Below are 15688 nucleotides of genomic sequence, written 5' to 3'. Positions count from 1 at the left end.
TGTTTTGTTTGCTTGTCTTTGTTCCCATGTTCCCGCCATCATTAGTTGTCATAGTTACTCATTTTGTTACTAATTAGAGCACTACTGTTTTGTATTGAGATAATTTTCCTGTGTATTTAAGACCTTCAGTTCTCTCCACTCATTGTCTGCTGTTGGATGTGTTTAAGTAAACACTGTTGCTTTGTTTCTGCCTTTTATGTTGTTGAATTAAAGGTATAGCGGAGGATCTTTCCAAATTTTAGATAAGACCCGCCCTCTCCACTTTTTGAAAAGTTTGATTGATTCACCAGAATGATTGACAATTAGGAGGACCAATAGTTTAGGATACCCACCAGGAAGTAAAACATCCTCTGCTATACCTTTAAAAGCTAAAAGCTACAGTTTACGTGAAACCTTTTTCTTCGTCATCCTTTGCAGACCTACCTGTGACAAAGTGGTTAGCCATGCATTTCATATGTGATGTCTAAATTCATTCCCAAATCATATTCAATGAGGCATGTTGTCGCACTGTATGCCATGAGCTTTCACAGTGAAACTTGCCATCAAACAGGCTGTTATAGGACTGTGGGACAACTCGCTCCATTCACCGACTATGTAAAAGTACCATGATATTATGTTCTGATACCATCACTATACCACCACAGTACTTTTTTGTACTTTGTGGCACTCTATCAGTGATTTGTAATCTGTTCTTTTTTCTGTATCCCCCAGTGGCATGTCATTCGTTGGGGTTCAGTTTAGAGACACTGAATGCCAGAGTTTTCACTGCGCCTGAGGGTGGCTCTCATTTCGGTCATAGGGTTTGTCATTTTGGACCAACTCAAGGTGACAGGTAGGAAAACCTGTGTTTTATGATTTTCTGCAAAAGGTAGAATAAACTACTAATGGTAATGGCTGCACATGTGGACTTTTCATTATTTGAGAGGTGATCCATACAGATTCAGAGATTTTTTTTGCTTTATTATTTTACAATGTGACCTTTAATTTCTGGCTCAATTGACCCTGATGATAAAACATCTGTTGACTGGAAAATGATGAGGTTGTGCTTAAGTAATCCTCTGTGAGGAAATGTATAAAAAAAATCTCCCCCGCCTTCTCCCCTGGACAGTACATCTCAGAACATGCAGTGTGAATCATCATGTTCAAAAGTTAACACCACTGTGCAATAATAGCTGTCTTATTTCAAAGGCTGTGACCTTTGTTGTCCACATACGTCATTGAAGCTGCCTCATTTTAACCATTTTATTCCAAAGCCAGAGAGATATTACTGTAATTTATGCTCCATGAGGTATAACAGTCAATTTTATAATGGTTACTTTTCTAAAATGAGAAATCCTGACGTATGCAACCTGCAAATGCGACCTCCTGAGGGTGCAGCCTTCCAAAGGAGACACAGCTAATGTTGCATGACATTAGCATAATTCCCTTTGCATAATTCTCTTGTTCTCTTTTAGTGTGTTGGTGACGGACCCTCACCTTCATAATGGGACTGGTGGTCTTTACAGGTGTTCTTACAGTGGTAATAAATGCATGCTGCTCCCGGTGACAGGTGAGACTGCACAACATTGACACTATTACAGTACATAAAAACACTGGACTCATATCATGCTAGTACTGTAGTGTGCTTTGAAGCGGAGGCACATCAAACAGTAGACCATGTACAGTTGGAACACTTTTTGCGTTACCATACAAAAACTAGTTTTTTTCATGTGATATTTCTTTTGTCTACTAACAAAATTATTACCACATAAATAGTAGAAATTCAAATGTTCCACAGTTTTCCACAGGAGTACTTTTGTTCCAATTGTACCCATGTCAGGTACAGTTGAAACATTCATTTTTATAATCTAAACCAGTGGTTCTCAAACTTTTTTGAGTGGAGTACCCCTGGGGCATTTAATATCCTTCTGCATACCCCCTCTCTTTCCCTTAAACTGCAGTTACACCTTTTTCATTAAGGAACAAATTTGCCCCCTTAAATCGATTTTTCCAGTGCATTTTTTTTTTTACCTTTATAAATACCTTTATAAAATAAATAATGCTATAAAAAAAAAAGTTCAATAGAGAAATAGAGCAATGATGGTAAAAACTAAGTGACACTTTTAAATATTAAATTAAAACAGCTGGTAGGTGGTGGTAAGTTACTGTCTTTATAGTGAGTCATTAAGTGACTGTATTAATATGGCGTCATTGACCCTCACGATTCATTCAAAGCCACAGATTCGTTCACTAACACCACTGTGTTATGCAGTTCTGCTGTAGCTTTCGTTGGAACTATTTATTTATTTACTACTTATTTAGTTGCAAAATAGAGCAAAAAAAATATGAATATTAATATGAATCTTAAATCAGTTTCTGTTTGTTTCTATTCTATTTGTTTCTATTTGTTCTTCACGGTAGTAAGTGCTAAATCCCCACTTTTACAAAGGTGCATTGTCGAGAACGGCAGTAATGTAGCACGATTTAAGGCAGCAGCAGACTCTGCACACAATCTGTCATATGTTTGCTGCTTGTGTGTATGCAGTCAGTTTTGACCGTGAAAGATGAGATCATTTGATTCGATGCCGTGTATTTATGGCATTTTACCTGCTAGAAATGCAAGCTCAGTTTTAATTTGATTTTAAGGTGGGGTACAATTAAATTAACTGCAAAACTCTGCATTTTGTTCACGTACTCCCTCTGTCACCTCACGTACCCCAGTTTGAGAACCACTGCTCTAAACCAAGGGTCGGCAACCTTTCATCACTGTGCCACAACTCCCATGAAGTTCACATAAAAGAAAGCAAGATATGAGCTTTGTTTTATTTATAAACAGCCAATTTCAAGATTGAAAGACCGCAATTGGAGAGAGAACGGCATCAGCTCTAGTAAGATAATTTAGTGTCACTACTTTTAATGAAGACAATTGTCAGTTAACTGTGGGTGCGTCTCATTTCTTATTTATGCATTCTCGTTTCCTTTCCTCGTGTGTTAGCTCCACCCCCTTAGGATGTGAGGGAAGGATACACCTGTGTATCCTCACTCATGACTCCTCAGAAAGCTTCCTCGCTCTTCGTTCCTTGCCTCCTCGCGGTGCAAATCTGAGTATTCAAAAACATCATGTGTGCTGATCTTTAGGATGTGACGCTGAACTTTCAGTTTCATTTGCTGCAGTTTGCACATTGGCTTGCTGAAGAGATGCTCAGCTACTTATCTACGGCGATGCGTGTTGCAGTAGCGCTGTCATATCTGGCTACCGGGAGCCATTATAACATGCTCTTGCATGTTTAGTTTTTACCATTTTAGGTAATCATGTAAAATGTACATTTGTGGCTTCAACAACCAGACGCATTTTGTCCAGTTTCATATGGAATGCGAAAGAATGCCCTCTCTTTTGGTCTTTTTACATTGGATAGCTATTTGATTAGAGAAAATACATGATATCACCAGGTACACATGAAAGGAGTTTCCAGATGCATCACAGTCATTTTGATGTGTTTTGAATATTTAATAGGACTCAATATACTTGGTTGGTTATCTCTGAAATTTCTAGCATTTGTATAGCGGAAAAAGCTGTAAGCTGTGAGTCAGTAGCTTGTGCGCATGTGATGTGCAGAGGTTGTGCTAATTGTTTATCAGTGCTGTGCGCTTTCATTGACTTGCACAGTTAAATTCTCACACTTTAAGTAAGGGATGTACATCTAGCTGGTTGTCATCGCAAAATAAACCCTGACAGGTGATCTAGTGTTATATCATCCTGAATGGGTTTATTCTGCGATAACAACCAGCTGAATATAAAATATCCCGCTTATAACACGGCTACATGCCACATAAGTAAATAATTAGACATGAAATATTGATCTGAGTCGAAATATTTTATTAGTTCATTAAACGCAAAACTTCCAGTCGTAGTACAGTCATACCCCGTATTACACGGCATTTCCTTACATAAATAATTTTGGGGATATAAGAGATTTTGATTTGAGATTAAACTGTTTTAAAATTGTATCTGTTTGTTATCTTATAATCCATTACAGTCTACAAAACAATTGTTGCAAATGACAGCAGCTGCATTTGTATGAAACGAGTGAGCAAGTCCGTGATACCGGATGACTTAATTAAATAACTGTACACAAAATATTGATTTGAGTTTTAATATTTTATCTCACCAAACAAAAAAAAAACTTCTGTCAGGCTCCTGTTTGGTCTTCGTTTAATGTTTCCTTGTTTGTCTTGTGCTTGAGCACATGGCTCTGTCTTTGTTTGTGTTGGCCATGTGCTCCCCTCATCCCGCCTCCTTATTTCCCATTACCACACCCCCTTGTTTGGTCCTTGTCTGGTCGTCATTAGTGGTCGACCAATATTGTTTTTTTTAATGGCCGATGCCGATGCCGATATCTTGAGAGCAGGGTGGCCGATGGCCGATATAAAGCCGATATTTTTTATATACATTTATTTTAATCAATATTTAATAAATTATAAAACTCATTTTTAAAATAAACATGCTTTTATACTTTAGATGGCAACTTCTTGAATATGCAATCCTATAACAGTATTTTTCACAAAGTAATTGTTTAGAAATATATGAATATGTGAATAAAAAGAAGGTAAACACTGTAACAGGGCACTCAGTAATCTGGTAATTTCGTGCTGGTAATTATATTTTTTCAAATAAAGACAAGGTAATGCTAATTTTACATACAGCAAACAGTGAAAACGATATGAATATGACAAAGTGGGCAACTGGATATAGCACAGCATATTTTAAAATGAAGGATTTAAAGTTTTTCGATCGCGTCTCCTGTGAAGCTGATCTTCTGTTCGCATTCACTCACTTCGCACGGACCGACCGTCACTTGCAGGCAGTAATGCACACTTCACAAGATATCACAGCTGGATTTGATTAAATCTGCAAGGTTTGTGAAATTAAATGTTTATTAGATATTCAGAGATTTGTTTAAATGACGTAGATGCGCATATGCTGAATGTTGACGGCAAATGAGAAAGTATTTTAGCCTGATTGTTTGCCTTTTCTGTTACAAATAATATAAAAGCAAACGCTTTACTTTACTTACTTCGCATAAGTTACCATTTACTTTCTTTGTTTACCAGTTCTGTCTAACAAAGTATTAGATATGACTGACAGAGATCGTAAATTAATGAAGACGGAGAATGTGAGTGATCGCTGTTTGATCTGAGGAGCTCTGGCGCTGGTGTTCTCAGCGCCGCCCGTCAAAATAAAAGTCTGTAGCGCCGTCAAAATAAAAGTCCCGCTTCCAACACATCGGCCAATCAGAAAAACGTATCGGCCGATGCCGATATTTAAAAAATGCCAAATATCGGCCTTGGCGATATATCGGTCGACCACTAGTCGTCATTGGCCTAATTGTGTTCACCTGTTCCTCTTGTGCTCTGTTCCTAAACGAACCAGCAAAGACATGAGGGAAAGGAGCACCCTCATGTCTTTGCTGGATCGTTTTATGCCTTGTGTGCATTCATTGTGTGTATACGTTGCTTGCAGATCTTGTCAGTAAGTGCTAGATTTATTTTTTTCTTGTTTGATTATTCTTTTGATATTCAAGTTCCCCTTGTTCCTGTGTTTTCACTCCAGTCTTTTGCTCCAGGTCTCCCAAACCTTATTTTGTTTCCCTCTAGTTTTTTAGTTCTTATTTCTCTCTCTGTAAGAAGGATCCACTGAAGGCAAGCCTTGAGAACCCAAGTGCAGCTTTATTGACAAAATAATCCAAAACCATGAAACAAAAGCATGGCGTGGTATGAAACAAGACAAAAAGCTATGAACAAAAACTTGCAAAACAGTGGTCACAGGACACAACAAACAATGAGGGCTTAAATACACAGACTAAAGACAAGACAAGGGACACCTGTGAACAATGATCAGACAATTAACCAATGACAAGACACATGGCAGGATCACATGACAAACAGGGAAGCACATGACAGACATGAAGCATTAGAAGACACAGAAACATAACAAGAACAAACCCAAAATCGTGACACTCTCTCTAGTTTCCCGCAAGTTTGCAGTTTCGTTTTCTCAAGTTGTTGTTGTTGTTGTGTATGTGTGTGTTTTTTAATTTATATTTCTTTATTTTGTTTCCTTTTAAAATTCCAGTTATACAGTTAGTTTTTATTTTCCCTAGTCGTAGTTTTGCCAATTTTTATTTTTGCTCTTGTTTCTGTTTGTTATCTCTTGTCTTGAATCTTGAGTCTTGAGTCTTCTGTGTTGTCTCATGTTGGTCCCTGCCCTGCCCTGCCCTGAATCCTGTTCCACCCTGGTTGCTGACTCTCCTGGCCTAGCAACTTGTCTGGCGTTACATCAAGTCTCATCACCAACTGTCATGCTTCTGGTTCCCTGAGCCGCTGCCTTTTCTCCATCATTGGCCGGCACATCTTTGCAGTCTCTACCGCAACCAGCCAATACTCCTATTGTGTGTCCCGCCCTACTGTTTGGCCTGTCACTATTCCATTACCTTCTTGTGCCTTGTCTACTGTCCTGTCAATACATTTTCTTCACTCATTTCTGTGTTTAGGCTTTCTCTCGTTCAGAATTCTTGATAGAACGAACCAGCCAGAACCGAGCCCAGCAGAATGAGCATCTGTATTGTTCCTCCTGCGACAGCTCAGGAGAGATTGGCACTCCAGAAGGGGTTGGCTTCGCTGTGTCAGCAGGGCTGGGAGGTATGATCCTTCGCCCAGTTCTTCTGGACTATGGCTAGGGGCTTGGAGTACCATGACACAGTCCTTAAGGAAGCTTTCAACCACTGCCTGGATGATCCCCTACCTCAGTGGGAAATGGAGCAGTTGGACTTTTGTAATTTTTTACAAAGATTGGAGGATCCTGACACCACCAGAGCCTGCCTGTAGTGACCACCTCACCCTTCCTCCTTCGTCGAGTCAAGATCTTGCTCTTTTGAATCCAACAGGGCAGCTCAGACTGCTGCGTCAGTCTGTCTCCACGAGTCAGCTCCAGTTGTTCCGGAGACCGTTCCAGTCACCCCGGAGTCTGCAAAGACCGTTCCAGTCACCCCAGAGTCTGCAGGGACCGTTCCAGTCACCCCATAAGAGTCTCTTCCAGAGCAGCGCAGTCTCATTGTTTTTCCCACGGAGACCAATCCAGAGGCTCTCGTTGAGCCCATTATGGCCACGGAGCCCGTCCCTAGAAGCCGTGCTCACTGTTACGACCATGGAGTTTGTCCCCGAAGAGCCTGCTGTCATTGCCAAGCAGGCCACCCCTGAGCACAGTCCAGAGTCTACTACATTCCATTAGCCTGCTCAAGCTCCAGAGCAGCTCATTTCTTCTGTCGTGGACAAGAATGCCAGTCGAGTCTGCTCCTGCCAGTCCAGAGCCAGTCAAGCAAAAAATTGCCATGCCCTAAGAAGCGAAAGTGAAGGAGGGCCCATGTTGGCAATTTAAATGTCCTTCTGTTACAGGCCCATAGCCCATTGGTCCAGGAGGGCGCTCCTGAGTCAGTCCCCGAGCCCGTCAATGCAGCCAGGAGGACTTCCGAGTCAGTCCCTGAGCCTGTCAGTGCAGCCCAGGAGGGTGCTCCCGAGTCAGTCCCTGAGCCCGTCAGTGCAGCCCAGGAGGGTGCCCCCGAGTCAGTCCCTGAGCCGTCAGTGCAGCCTAGGAGGGCACTTCCGAGTCAAGTCTAGTGTTTGTTTCTGCAACCCAGGAGGGCACTCCCATGTCAAGTCTAATGTCTGTATCTGAGCCTGTTCCCCAAAGATTCACCCTCCCTGCTAATGCAGTCATGGCCCCTGAGTTCATCCCAATGTCCTTCCTAAATCAAGAGTTTGTCCCTGAGACTGCTTCTGACATGAAGACCATTTTTAAGAACCCACCAGTGGAGCGAGCCCATGTCGCCAGAAGGGCCACAGACAATATCCCCATCCCGCCCTCACCGTTACAGTATCTGGCCCTTATGGGTTCCTGAAGCCGGCACCTCCCTGGTCACTCAAACTATTTCCCTGGATTATTTTCCTCCCTCCCAGTCCCGCCCCCTGTGTTTCCTGGCTGTTATGGAACTCCAAGTTTTGTTATTCTTTTGATATTCAAGTTTCCCTTGTTCCTGTGTTTTTTACTTTTGACAAGTTCCAGTCTTTTGCTCCAGTTCTCCCAAATCTTATTTTGTTTCCCTCTAGTTTTTAGGGTCTTATTTCTCACTCTAGTTTCCTGCAAGTTTGCAGTTTCATTTTGATTCTTTTGTTTTTAGATCCAGTCAATTATTCACAGAATTTATTTATTTAGCTTTTCTCTCGTTTGCAAGTTTTTTTTTTAGTTTTTTTTTTGAATGTATGTCTTTTGTTTCCTTTTCAAATTCCAGTAATATAGTTAGTTTGTATTTTCCCTAGTCATAGGTTTGCACGGTTTTAATTTTGCTCATTTCTGTTTTTCTCTTGTTGTCTCGTGTTGGTTTCTGCCCTGCCCTGTATCCTGTTCCACCCTGTGGACAGATTAATAAAGTGAAATTTATTTCAGCTCTCACCTGTTCTGTGTTGTACGGTATACAACTAATACATTGTTATTCAATAGCTGGTCATCTAAGAGTTAAAAATCCCACAGTTCACCAGTAAATCACTGAACACTTAAGATTAAGAGTTCAAATTTGGAATAGTTAATCTTTAAAACACTGAACAACAGGTTTAAATAACAAAGCAATTAAAACATTAAAATCCAACTCATTGTACAAATGCAAAAACAAAACAAATAACATTCACTCAGTAATTCACATACTTATTAATCAGTTTACTCTTATTCAATTACTAATTATGGTGTTATATGTAGTTGTTTATCCCAAATGTCTAGGCCTTAACAGCATCTGAGACAATAGGATTCTACAGAAGGTACAGTTGATTCAGTGCCTTTCAATTGTACCCTGCTGTCCACCCCGCATACTTTTATAAATTGCACGATAACACTGAAAGAAGTCATGTTATGAAATAAAAGTGATATAAAAGTTCTCACATTTATTTTAATGGGTTTTGCTTTTGGTAATACAGCCACAATGATCACACAATGAAAGTGTTAAACTGATACTGTCAAATTGTTTATTTTATTTTTTTTGCTATCAACAGCTTTTACATTCAGAACTATGACAAATGGATTGTTTCCTCACTCAAAAAAGGAAGTAAATTGGCAACTTTTGTGTGAACGTTTCAACACTGCAGAAGACTGTTGAAACAGAAAAGTCCTGACACATGACACTTAACATCAGCACTACTTCTTGTAAAGCTATTTTGAAACGTTATGCAATTGTAATTGTATTGTAAGAGATGCTATACAAATACATTTGAAGTAAGTTTACATTTAAACTGTTTTACAGCAGTTTTTGCTATTGGAATTGACATGAACTGCTGAAGTGTAGCATTAACAGTGCTCAGAGTGGTTGTGTCTTTAACGGCAGTCAATTGCAACTTAATTAAATGCTAAATTAATACATGTAAAAAACGTAATGTCTGATTTTCCTGTTCATTAAGATCTTGGTATTATTTTTCCCTTTCAGTTGATCCAGGCATCGCATTTGGCTTGTCCCTTGCCTGTGATGAAGATCAAGCTATTGTAAGTAGTATTATTTCTTTTTTATAATAATAAAGATTATAAACTACAGGTTATAAAAATAATTATTGACACTTTTAATATACATATTATTATTATTACTGTCAACATATTATTACACGACTCTAGCCCTCTACTGCACGCATTATTATGCAATCATGGAAAAAAATGTTACAGTGTTTTTTTTATGTATAAAATAGACTCAAATTAACATATTTATATATATATATTTTTTTTTATATTATTATTTTTTGGGGGGTACTTTTGGGTGCGTTGCCATATGGCAACATTGTGCGACAATGGAACAGTCTGAAGTGTTTTCTCCCAAAATGACATGAAATTCATAGATGATTACAGACCTGTCTTTTAGAAATTAAATTGTTTTTATTATTTAAAATGTTTTCAAGAGCTTTGTGTACAAAATATGAAACTAATTTTCAAAGTATTATTTCAACAACATTTACAAAACATCTGACGCAAACTCATAAGAACTGTTCAAGTGAAACTACTCAATGTGAAATGATTATTTCAACAACATTTAGTCTACTACATATTGAGTCTACTAGGCCTAATTCTGCTTGCCTCTCATACTCGTCACTGATCCCTATAGCTCATCCTGACTTTCATGAGATGGTATAACCACTTGTACCCTGTACATTTGTACCCTGTACAACACTGACGGCTTCATTTTCTAAACAAAATAAGCGTATATATATTTTACTTTTATACTTTTCTTTTACTTTACTTTATAAATATATACAAATATATATAAATATGAGTAGAATACAACCATCCAACTATACCAGTGCATCCATACACTGTCATTCATACAAAGCTACTCTGCATTAGCATGGGCAAAATATTGTTCCATTACTGCACAATGTTGCCATATGGCAACATACCTATTTTATTGAATAAAAAGGTAATACTAGTATCAAAACTATGTGACAATGATTGAAAAAAGATTAGAACTTATCCCAGATGCTTGATGTAATTTTAAATTCTGAAGAAATATAAAAAATTTAGGAAAATCTTCACATATTCACAAGCACTTCTTCAGCAACTGGAGTCATCAAAAGTGTGTGAAAAGAATGACAGTGCAAGGGTGTGTAGTGTCATGTGATGTCATCAAAGCATATCATTTGTTACCACCAGGTTATACCATGAATTTAAGACTAATCAGAGCTCATGTTTATTTTCAAATTTCAAGAAATGTCCAAAGAAAGGGCATGTTGCCATATGGCAACACCGTGCAGTAGAGGGCTAGATTACATAACCTTTTTGGTAGATCACTAAATGTCGGTGTCAGGGATTATTTTGTGATAAAGACCAGCTGAATGTACATAATCCCTTAAACACAAACATTGCACCCTCACCTCACATTTTGGTGACATAATGGTGCATAGCTGTGTAGTAGTCCATTGTGAATTTCATACCTGTCTGTAAAAGGGAATATCTAGGATATTCTGAATTTATCCTGAATCATAAAATGACAAATGGGACATGGCCTTGTGGACCCTGTGGCCTTGTGGATTTCACAGACATGTGAAAGTAAAGGCCATAAGTCTGCTAGTTCCTGGAAGCAAATCTTAATTACCTGAAGAGAGCTATCCGTTAGCATTCCCATTCATCTAAATGGCAGTTGTTCGGCTGCCGCAGGACCCCTTGAAGTGAGTGAAACACTGACTCCTTGAGCTGCGCCAGGTTCTGTTTCAGAGTCCTGCATGGGTCCGATTTTGTAAATCTGCACCAGCCCGTACCCGCAGTGCTTAAAGCCGCATCCGACCCGTTTTCCGACAGAAGCACTAATTAAAATCTGCACCCGAACCGACCAAAATAAAATCAGTTTAGACCAGTGGTTCCCAAACCTGTCTTGCCGGCACCCCAACACTGCACATTTTCTTTGTCTCCCTAATCAAACACACCTGGTTCAACTCATCAGCTCATTAACCCATGTAATAATGAGCTGATGAGTTGAATCAGGTGTATTTGATTAGGGAGACAAAGAAAACGTGCAGTGTTGGGGTGCCGGCAGGACAGGTTTGGGAACCACTGGTTTAGACTATCACATTATAGACACACTTACAAAAATGTTTATTGCCAGGTCATACAGAAGTTATTACACAACCATTAACACAAGGACAACTTCAGCAGAAGCTGTCAAAAGGCCGGTACATGAAGAACATGGCTAACGTTACCACAAAACTGAGTAGCCTTATAACATTTTACTAATCGAACAGACGCGGCTACAACACTATATCTGCCACGCAATTTCGTCTAGCCTACATCTGACAATTTTGGGTTCAAACATATTTTGTTTGACAATTTTGTTCCTAAAAATATGCATATATTTTTACTTTTGCACGTGATTGTTTTAAACACGTGTTTAGCCTGTGTCTGACCCGACCCGCACCTGTATCCGACACAGTTGGATATTTTTCAACTGTATGAGCAAAATACCCGAACCCGTGCAGGACTCTGTTCTGTTTAACCAAACAGCTGTCTTTTGTGTCATATGTTGACAGCAAGGATGTTCCCATAGTGTGGTTCCATTATGACTAGAGACCATGTAATGGTGTTTATGTGTGGTGTTACATTAGGGCATGTATCTGTCAACTGTTCTTTGGGAACTGGCTTTTGTCTTACACAGCCATTAGATATTTGACCTCTTTCTGTTCCTCTCTTCTGTAAAAAGGAAATAAGAATCTTATGTGAAAAAGCATGTTGTGACTTACACACAAACTCACAGGCACATATGCACGCACGCACACGTTATTATAAGGTTATTACAAGGGTTCAGAATTACAAGATTCAGCAGAAAAACTTGGCTTTATTTCCCAGATGTTTTCTTCTGTGCGGGGCCTTTTGACATGGTTGAGGTCAGAGATATTGCAGTCCAGGACAATGGGACTGTGGCAAACAGAGCGGGGCCTAGAGCTGTTGGAACAAAGTGAGCCCCTGCTTGCCACAGGGACTGTGAATTATTATTGGTTATTATAGAAGCAAACCATAGATCCATAGGAACTGTGTGTATACTAGCTATGTGTGTCTGGCCCTTTAGTTTTGAGTATAAAAAATGGGGCATATGCTTGGTCTTGGCGGACTAGATCTGCCTATGCAGTATTCCCCCAAGCAGATCTAGCAGTTAGAAATGTGGGCTGCCATCAGGTGCATAAAAGGTGTGTGAAGGATCCCACAGTTAATATTAAGTTACTTAATATTAACAGCTTTCTTTCTCTTTTAATATTGCTTAATTTTTTATTTTTATTTTATTATTTTACATTTTACATCAACTCACATTAATGATGTTAACAAATAAATCAGACAATGCACTGGCAATTTAGAGATATCCTCACAGTTGTGGTCTTGACCTTTCTAGAGATAAAATCCAGAGTCCTCCAATTTCGAGTTCACACTGCACAATTTTTGCTCCGATTTTCATTCACCGACAGATTTGGCCTAATCGCAGACAAATGCCCGAAATCTGAGGCAAATCGGTGCTCATTCACACAAGTGACAATCACGCAGTGTGCATTATCAAAGATGTGATCTGAGAGAATCAACGATGTGTCGCAGACACCTGTGAGATATTTGCATGCTAAATATCTGTACCTGTCTGCAATTCAAAATCCTGCTTTGTGAAATGTTTTCTGACTGAAAATTACATTGGCAATGACCTCCAGCCAATGAGAGACCAAGATGTAGGGCAGCGGGAAGTTCAGGGAGGAGTTATAGACCAGAATATCAGCAAGCATGGCTTTAGTTCTGAAAAAAGGCTCCTTCTCTGTCAATTTGGACCCAAGAAATGGAGGAAAGTTTAGTCGACCTTTGGTTGTCAGCAATTCTTCCTATAGACCCTTTTACAGTTGGTAAACATGGTGACTTTTTTTGTGGGCGGAGCTTAGGTGGAGGCAGAACAATCCCTCTGGCCGCTTCACTAACGTTAGTGTACAAGTTTTGTTAGCTTGTTTTTTTAACAATGACTGGAGAAAATCCGATTTTATCTTAATGTGCAAGGTCACTCACTGTCCAGGACCGCGATTGTTATTTGCAAAAGTTAATGTTAACGGACATCCCAGATTGGCTGACCCGGCATACACGCTCATTCAATGGATGGATGATCTGACAGAATTAACATCAACGCTACCTCCGGATGAGTGGCCTGACTTCTACACCTACCCGATAGAGAAACCGAGGGTAAAGAGAAACTGAGGGCATATACATATTTAGATGCCTATAACTGTACTAAATGGTCACAAGACTTGTGTGGTAGCCTACGATCTGCAGTTCTGCCTAGCCAGCGCCAAGGCCAGACAGAAGACGACAATGTAAAGAGTGACATTACGGTGCAATTTTAATGATGTGAATATTTTCTAGAAATAAAAATTCCAGATACAGCATATTCATTTTTTAACTATGTATTTGATTACAATTTCTTACCAGGTTCTTCAAAAAGTCTAGTCACAATCAATTAAAACAATGTCTATACAATCATAGATGATTCACAAATAATCACAATAATTTAGAAAACATTATGCGATGAAATTTCAAATTGGAGCCTGTACTCCGTCGATTCTTGCACCCAACAACACAACAAGATGACATTTAATAACAATAATAAGAATTTAAGCTCCTTATTATGTAGCCAATCTGTGCTGGTTTGTATTGGCCGCCTCCAGTTTTCCGTTTGTTTTGCCTCCAGCTAACGCTGTGACGTAATTGTGACGTCGGAGCAAAAGGGGTCTATTGTAAAGGGGTCCTTGTGTTCATTGTTCTTGTTTAGATTGCTTGTATGGTATTTGACACTTGCCTGGACTGGATTACGTTTCACGGATTACCCAATAAATATCTCACTGCATTTGGATCTACTGTCTCCCTCATGTGTGTCGTGACAGAAGGACTCCGTCACAATGAATAGATCCAGCAGTTCGGGATTCCATAACCCTTCTCCTGTGTATGGGGAAGGAAGGGGACCACAGAGAGGAGGTTCGCAGGTCGGGGAGGAAGCGCCTCGACTAAACATTTTTCAATGTTTTGCCTTATGGGGCCCAGCAGACTAAGGCTTCAGCGAACTCGTCCATCAGAGATGGTGAGTCGTTTCTGGGGACTCGTCTGGTGAAGTTCTCCGGAACTCTGGGAGGTTGCAGGGGAGGAGGTGGTCGACAAATTCCACGACACCGTCCTCCGCCTTGCCATTCTTCTGATCCGGAGCCGCCGGACTGGTCTAGTACAAGATCCTCGCCGCTGGTTCCGTCCAGCACAAGATCCTCACCGCTGGTTTCGTCCAGCTCAAGGTCCTCACCGCTGGTCTCGTCTAGTACTGAGGCTGCACCTCGCCATCAAGGACGGAGGAGGAGGAGAAGGGCCTCTTATCTCCCCAATGCCCCGGTGGTCGTCCCTGTGCAGCATGCGGTCATTTCAGAGGCCGTCCCTGTGCAGCGTGCGGTCGTTTTGGAGGCCGTCCCTGTACAGCAAGCGGTTGTTTCAGAAGTCGTCCCAGTGCAGTCCGCTGTTATCCCAGAAACCATCCCAGAACTAACCCTCATCTCTCCTGCCACGGTCAAGAAGGTAGTCTTCCTTTTCTACTCATTGACGGTGTTACATGCTTGGAGGAGGTTCAAGATGGCTGCCGCCGAGCCTGTTCACGTCACGCCTGCCGAGCCTGTGTCTTCAGACAAGATGGCCGCCGCCGAGCCTGTTCACGTCACGCCTGCCGAGCCTGTGTCTTCGGACAAGATGGCCGTCGCCGAGCCTGTTCACGTCATGCCTGCCGAGCCTGTGTTTTCGGACAAGATGGCCGCCGCCGAGCCTGTTCACGTCACGCCTGCCGAGCTTGTGTCCCCTGACAAGATGGCCGCCGTCGAGCCTGTTCCTGAGCCTGAGCCGGTGGTGTCTGTTGCTGAGCCGGTGGTGTCTGTTCCAGTTCCTGAGCCGTGGCCGCCCGAGGGGTCGTCTCCACCGTGGCCGCATGAGGGGTCGTCTCCGCCATGGCCGCCCGATGAACAGTCCGCTCCGCCCTGGCCACCTGAAGGGTCGTCTCCGCCCTGGCCGCCCGAGGGAGAGTCTCCGCCCTGGCCGCCCGAGGGAAAGTCTCTGCCCTGGCCGCCCGAGGGAAAGTCTCCTCCCTGGCCG

At 41.0% G+C, this 15688-nt stretch overlaps 1 protein-coding gene across 6 annotated transcripts in view; it reads left to right on the top strand.

The window, feature by feature from the left end:
* Positions 1–15688, top strand: part of LOC308691628 (integrin alpha-X-like) — a 334173-nt gene that overhangs the window by 1063 nt on the left and 317422 nt on the right. For all 6 annotated transcript variants that reach the window (XM_081367037.1, XM_081367038.1, XM_081367036.1 and 3 more), the window contains exons 2-4: positions 712–832; positions 1455–1549; positions 9504–9559. In XM_081367037.1, the coding sequence (XP_081223163.1) occupies positions 712–832; positions 1455–1549; positions 9504–9559 (272 nt within the window). The remainder of the gene's footprint in view (positions 1–711; positions 833–1454; positions 1550–9503; positions 9560–15688) is intronic.

This window comes from Scardinius erythrophthalmus (genome assembly GCF_964197995.2).
Source record: "Scardinius erythrophthalmus genome assembly, chromosome: 5".
Taxonomy (NCBI): Eukaryota; Metazoa; Chordata; class Actinopteri; order Cypriniformes; family Leuciscidae; genus Scardinius; species Scardinius erythrophthalmus.
Note: the sequence above shows the minus strand (reverse complement) of the source record. Positions and strands in the feature narration are given on the sequence as shown.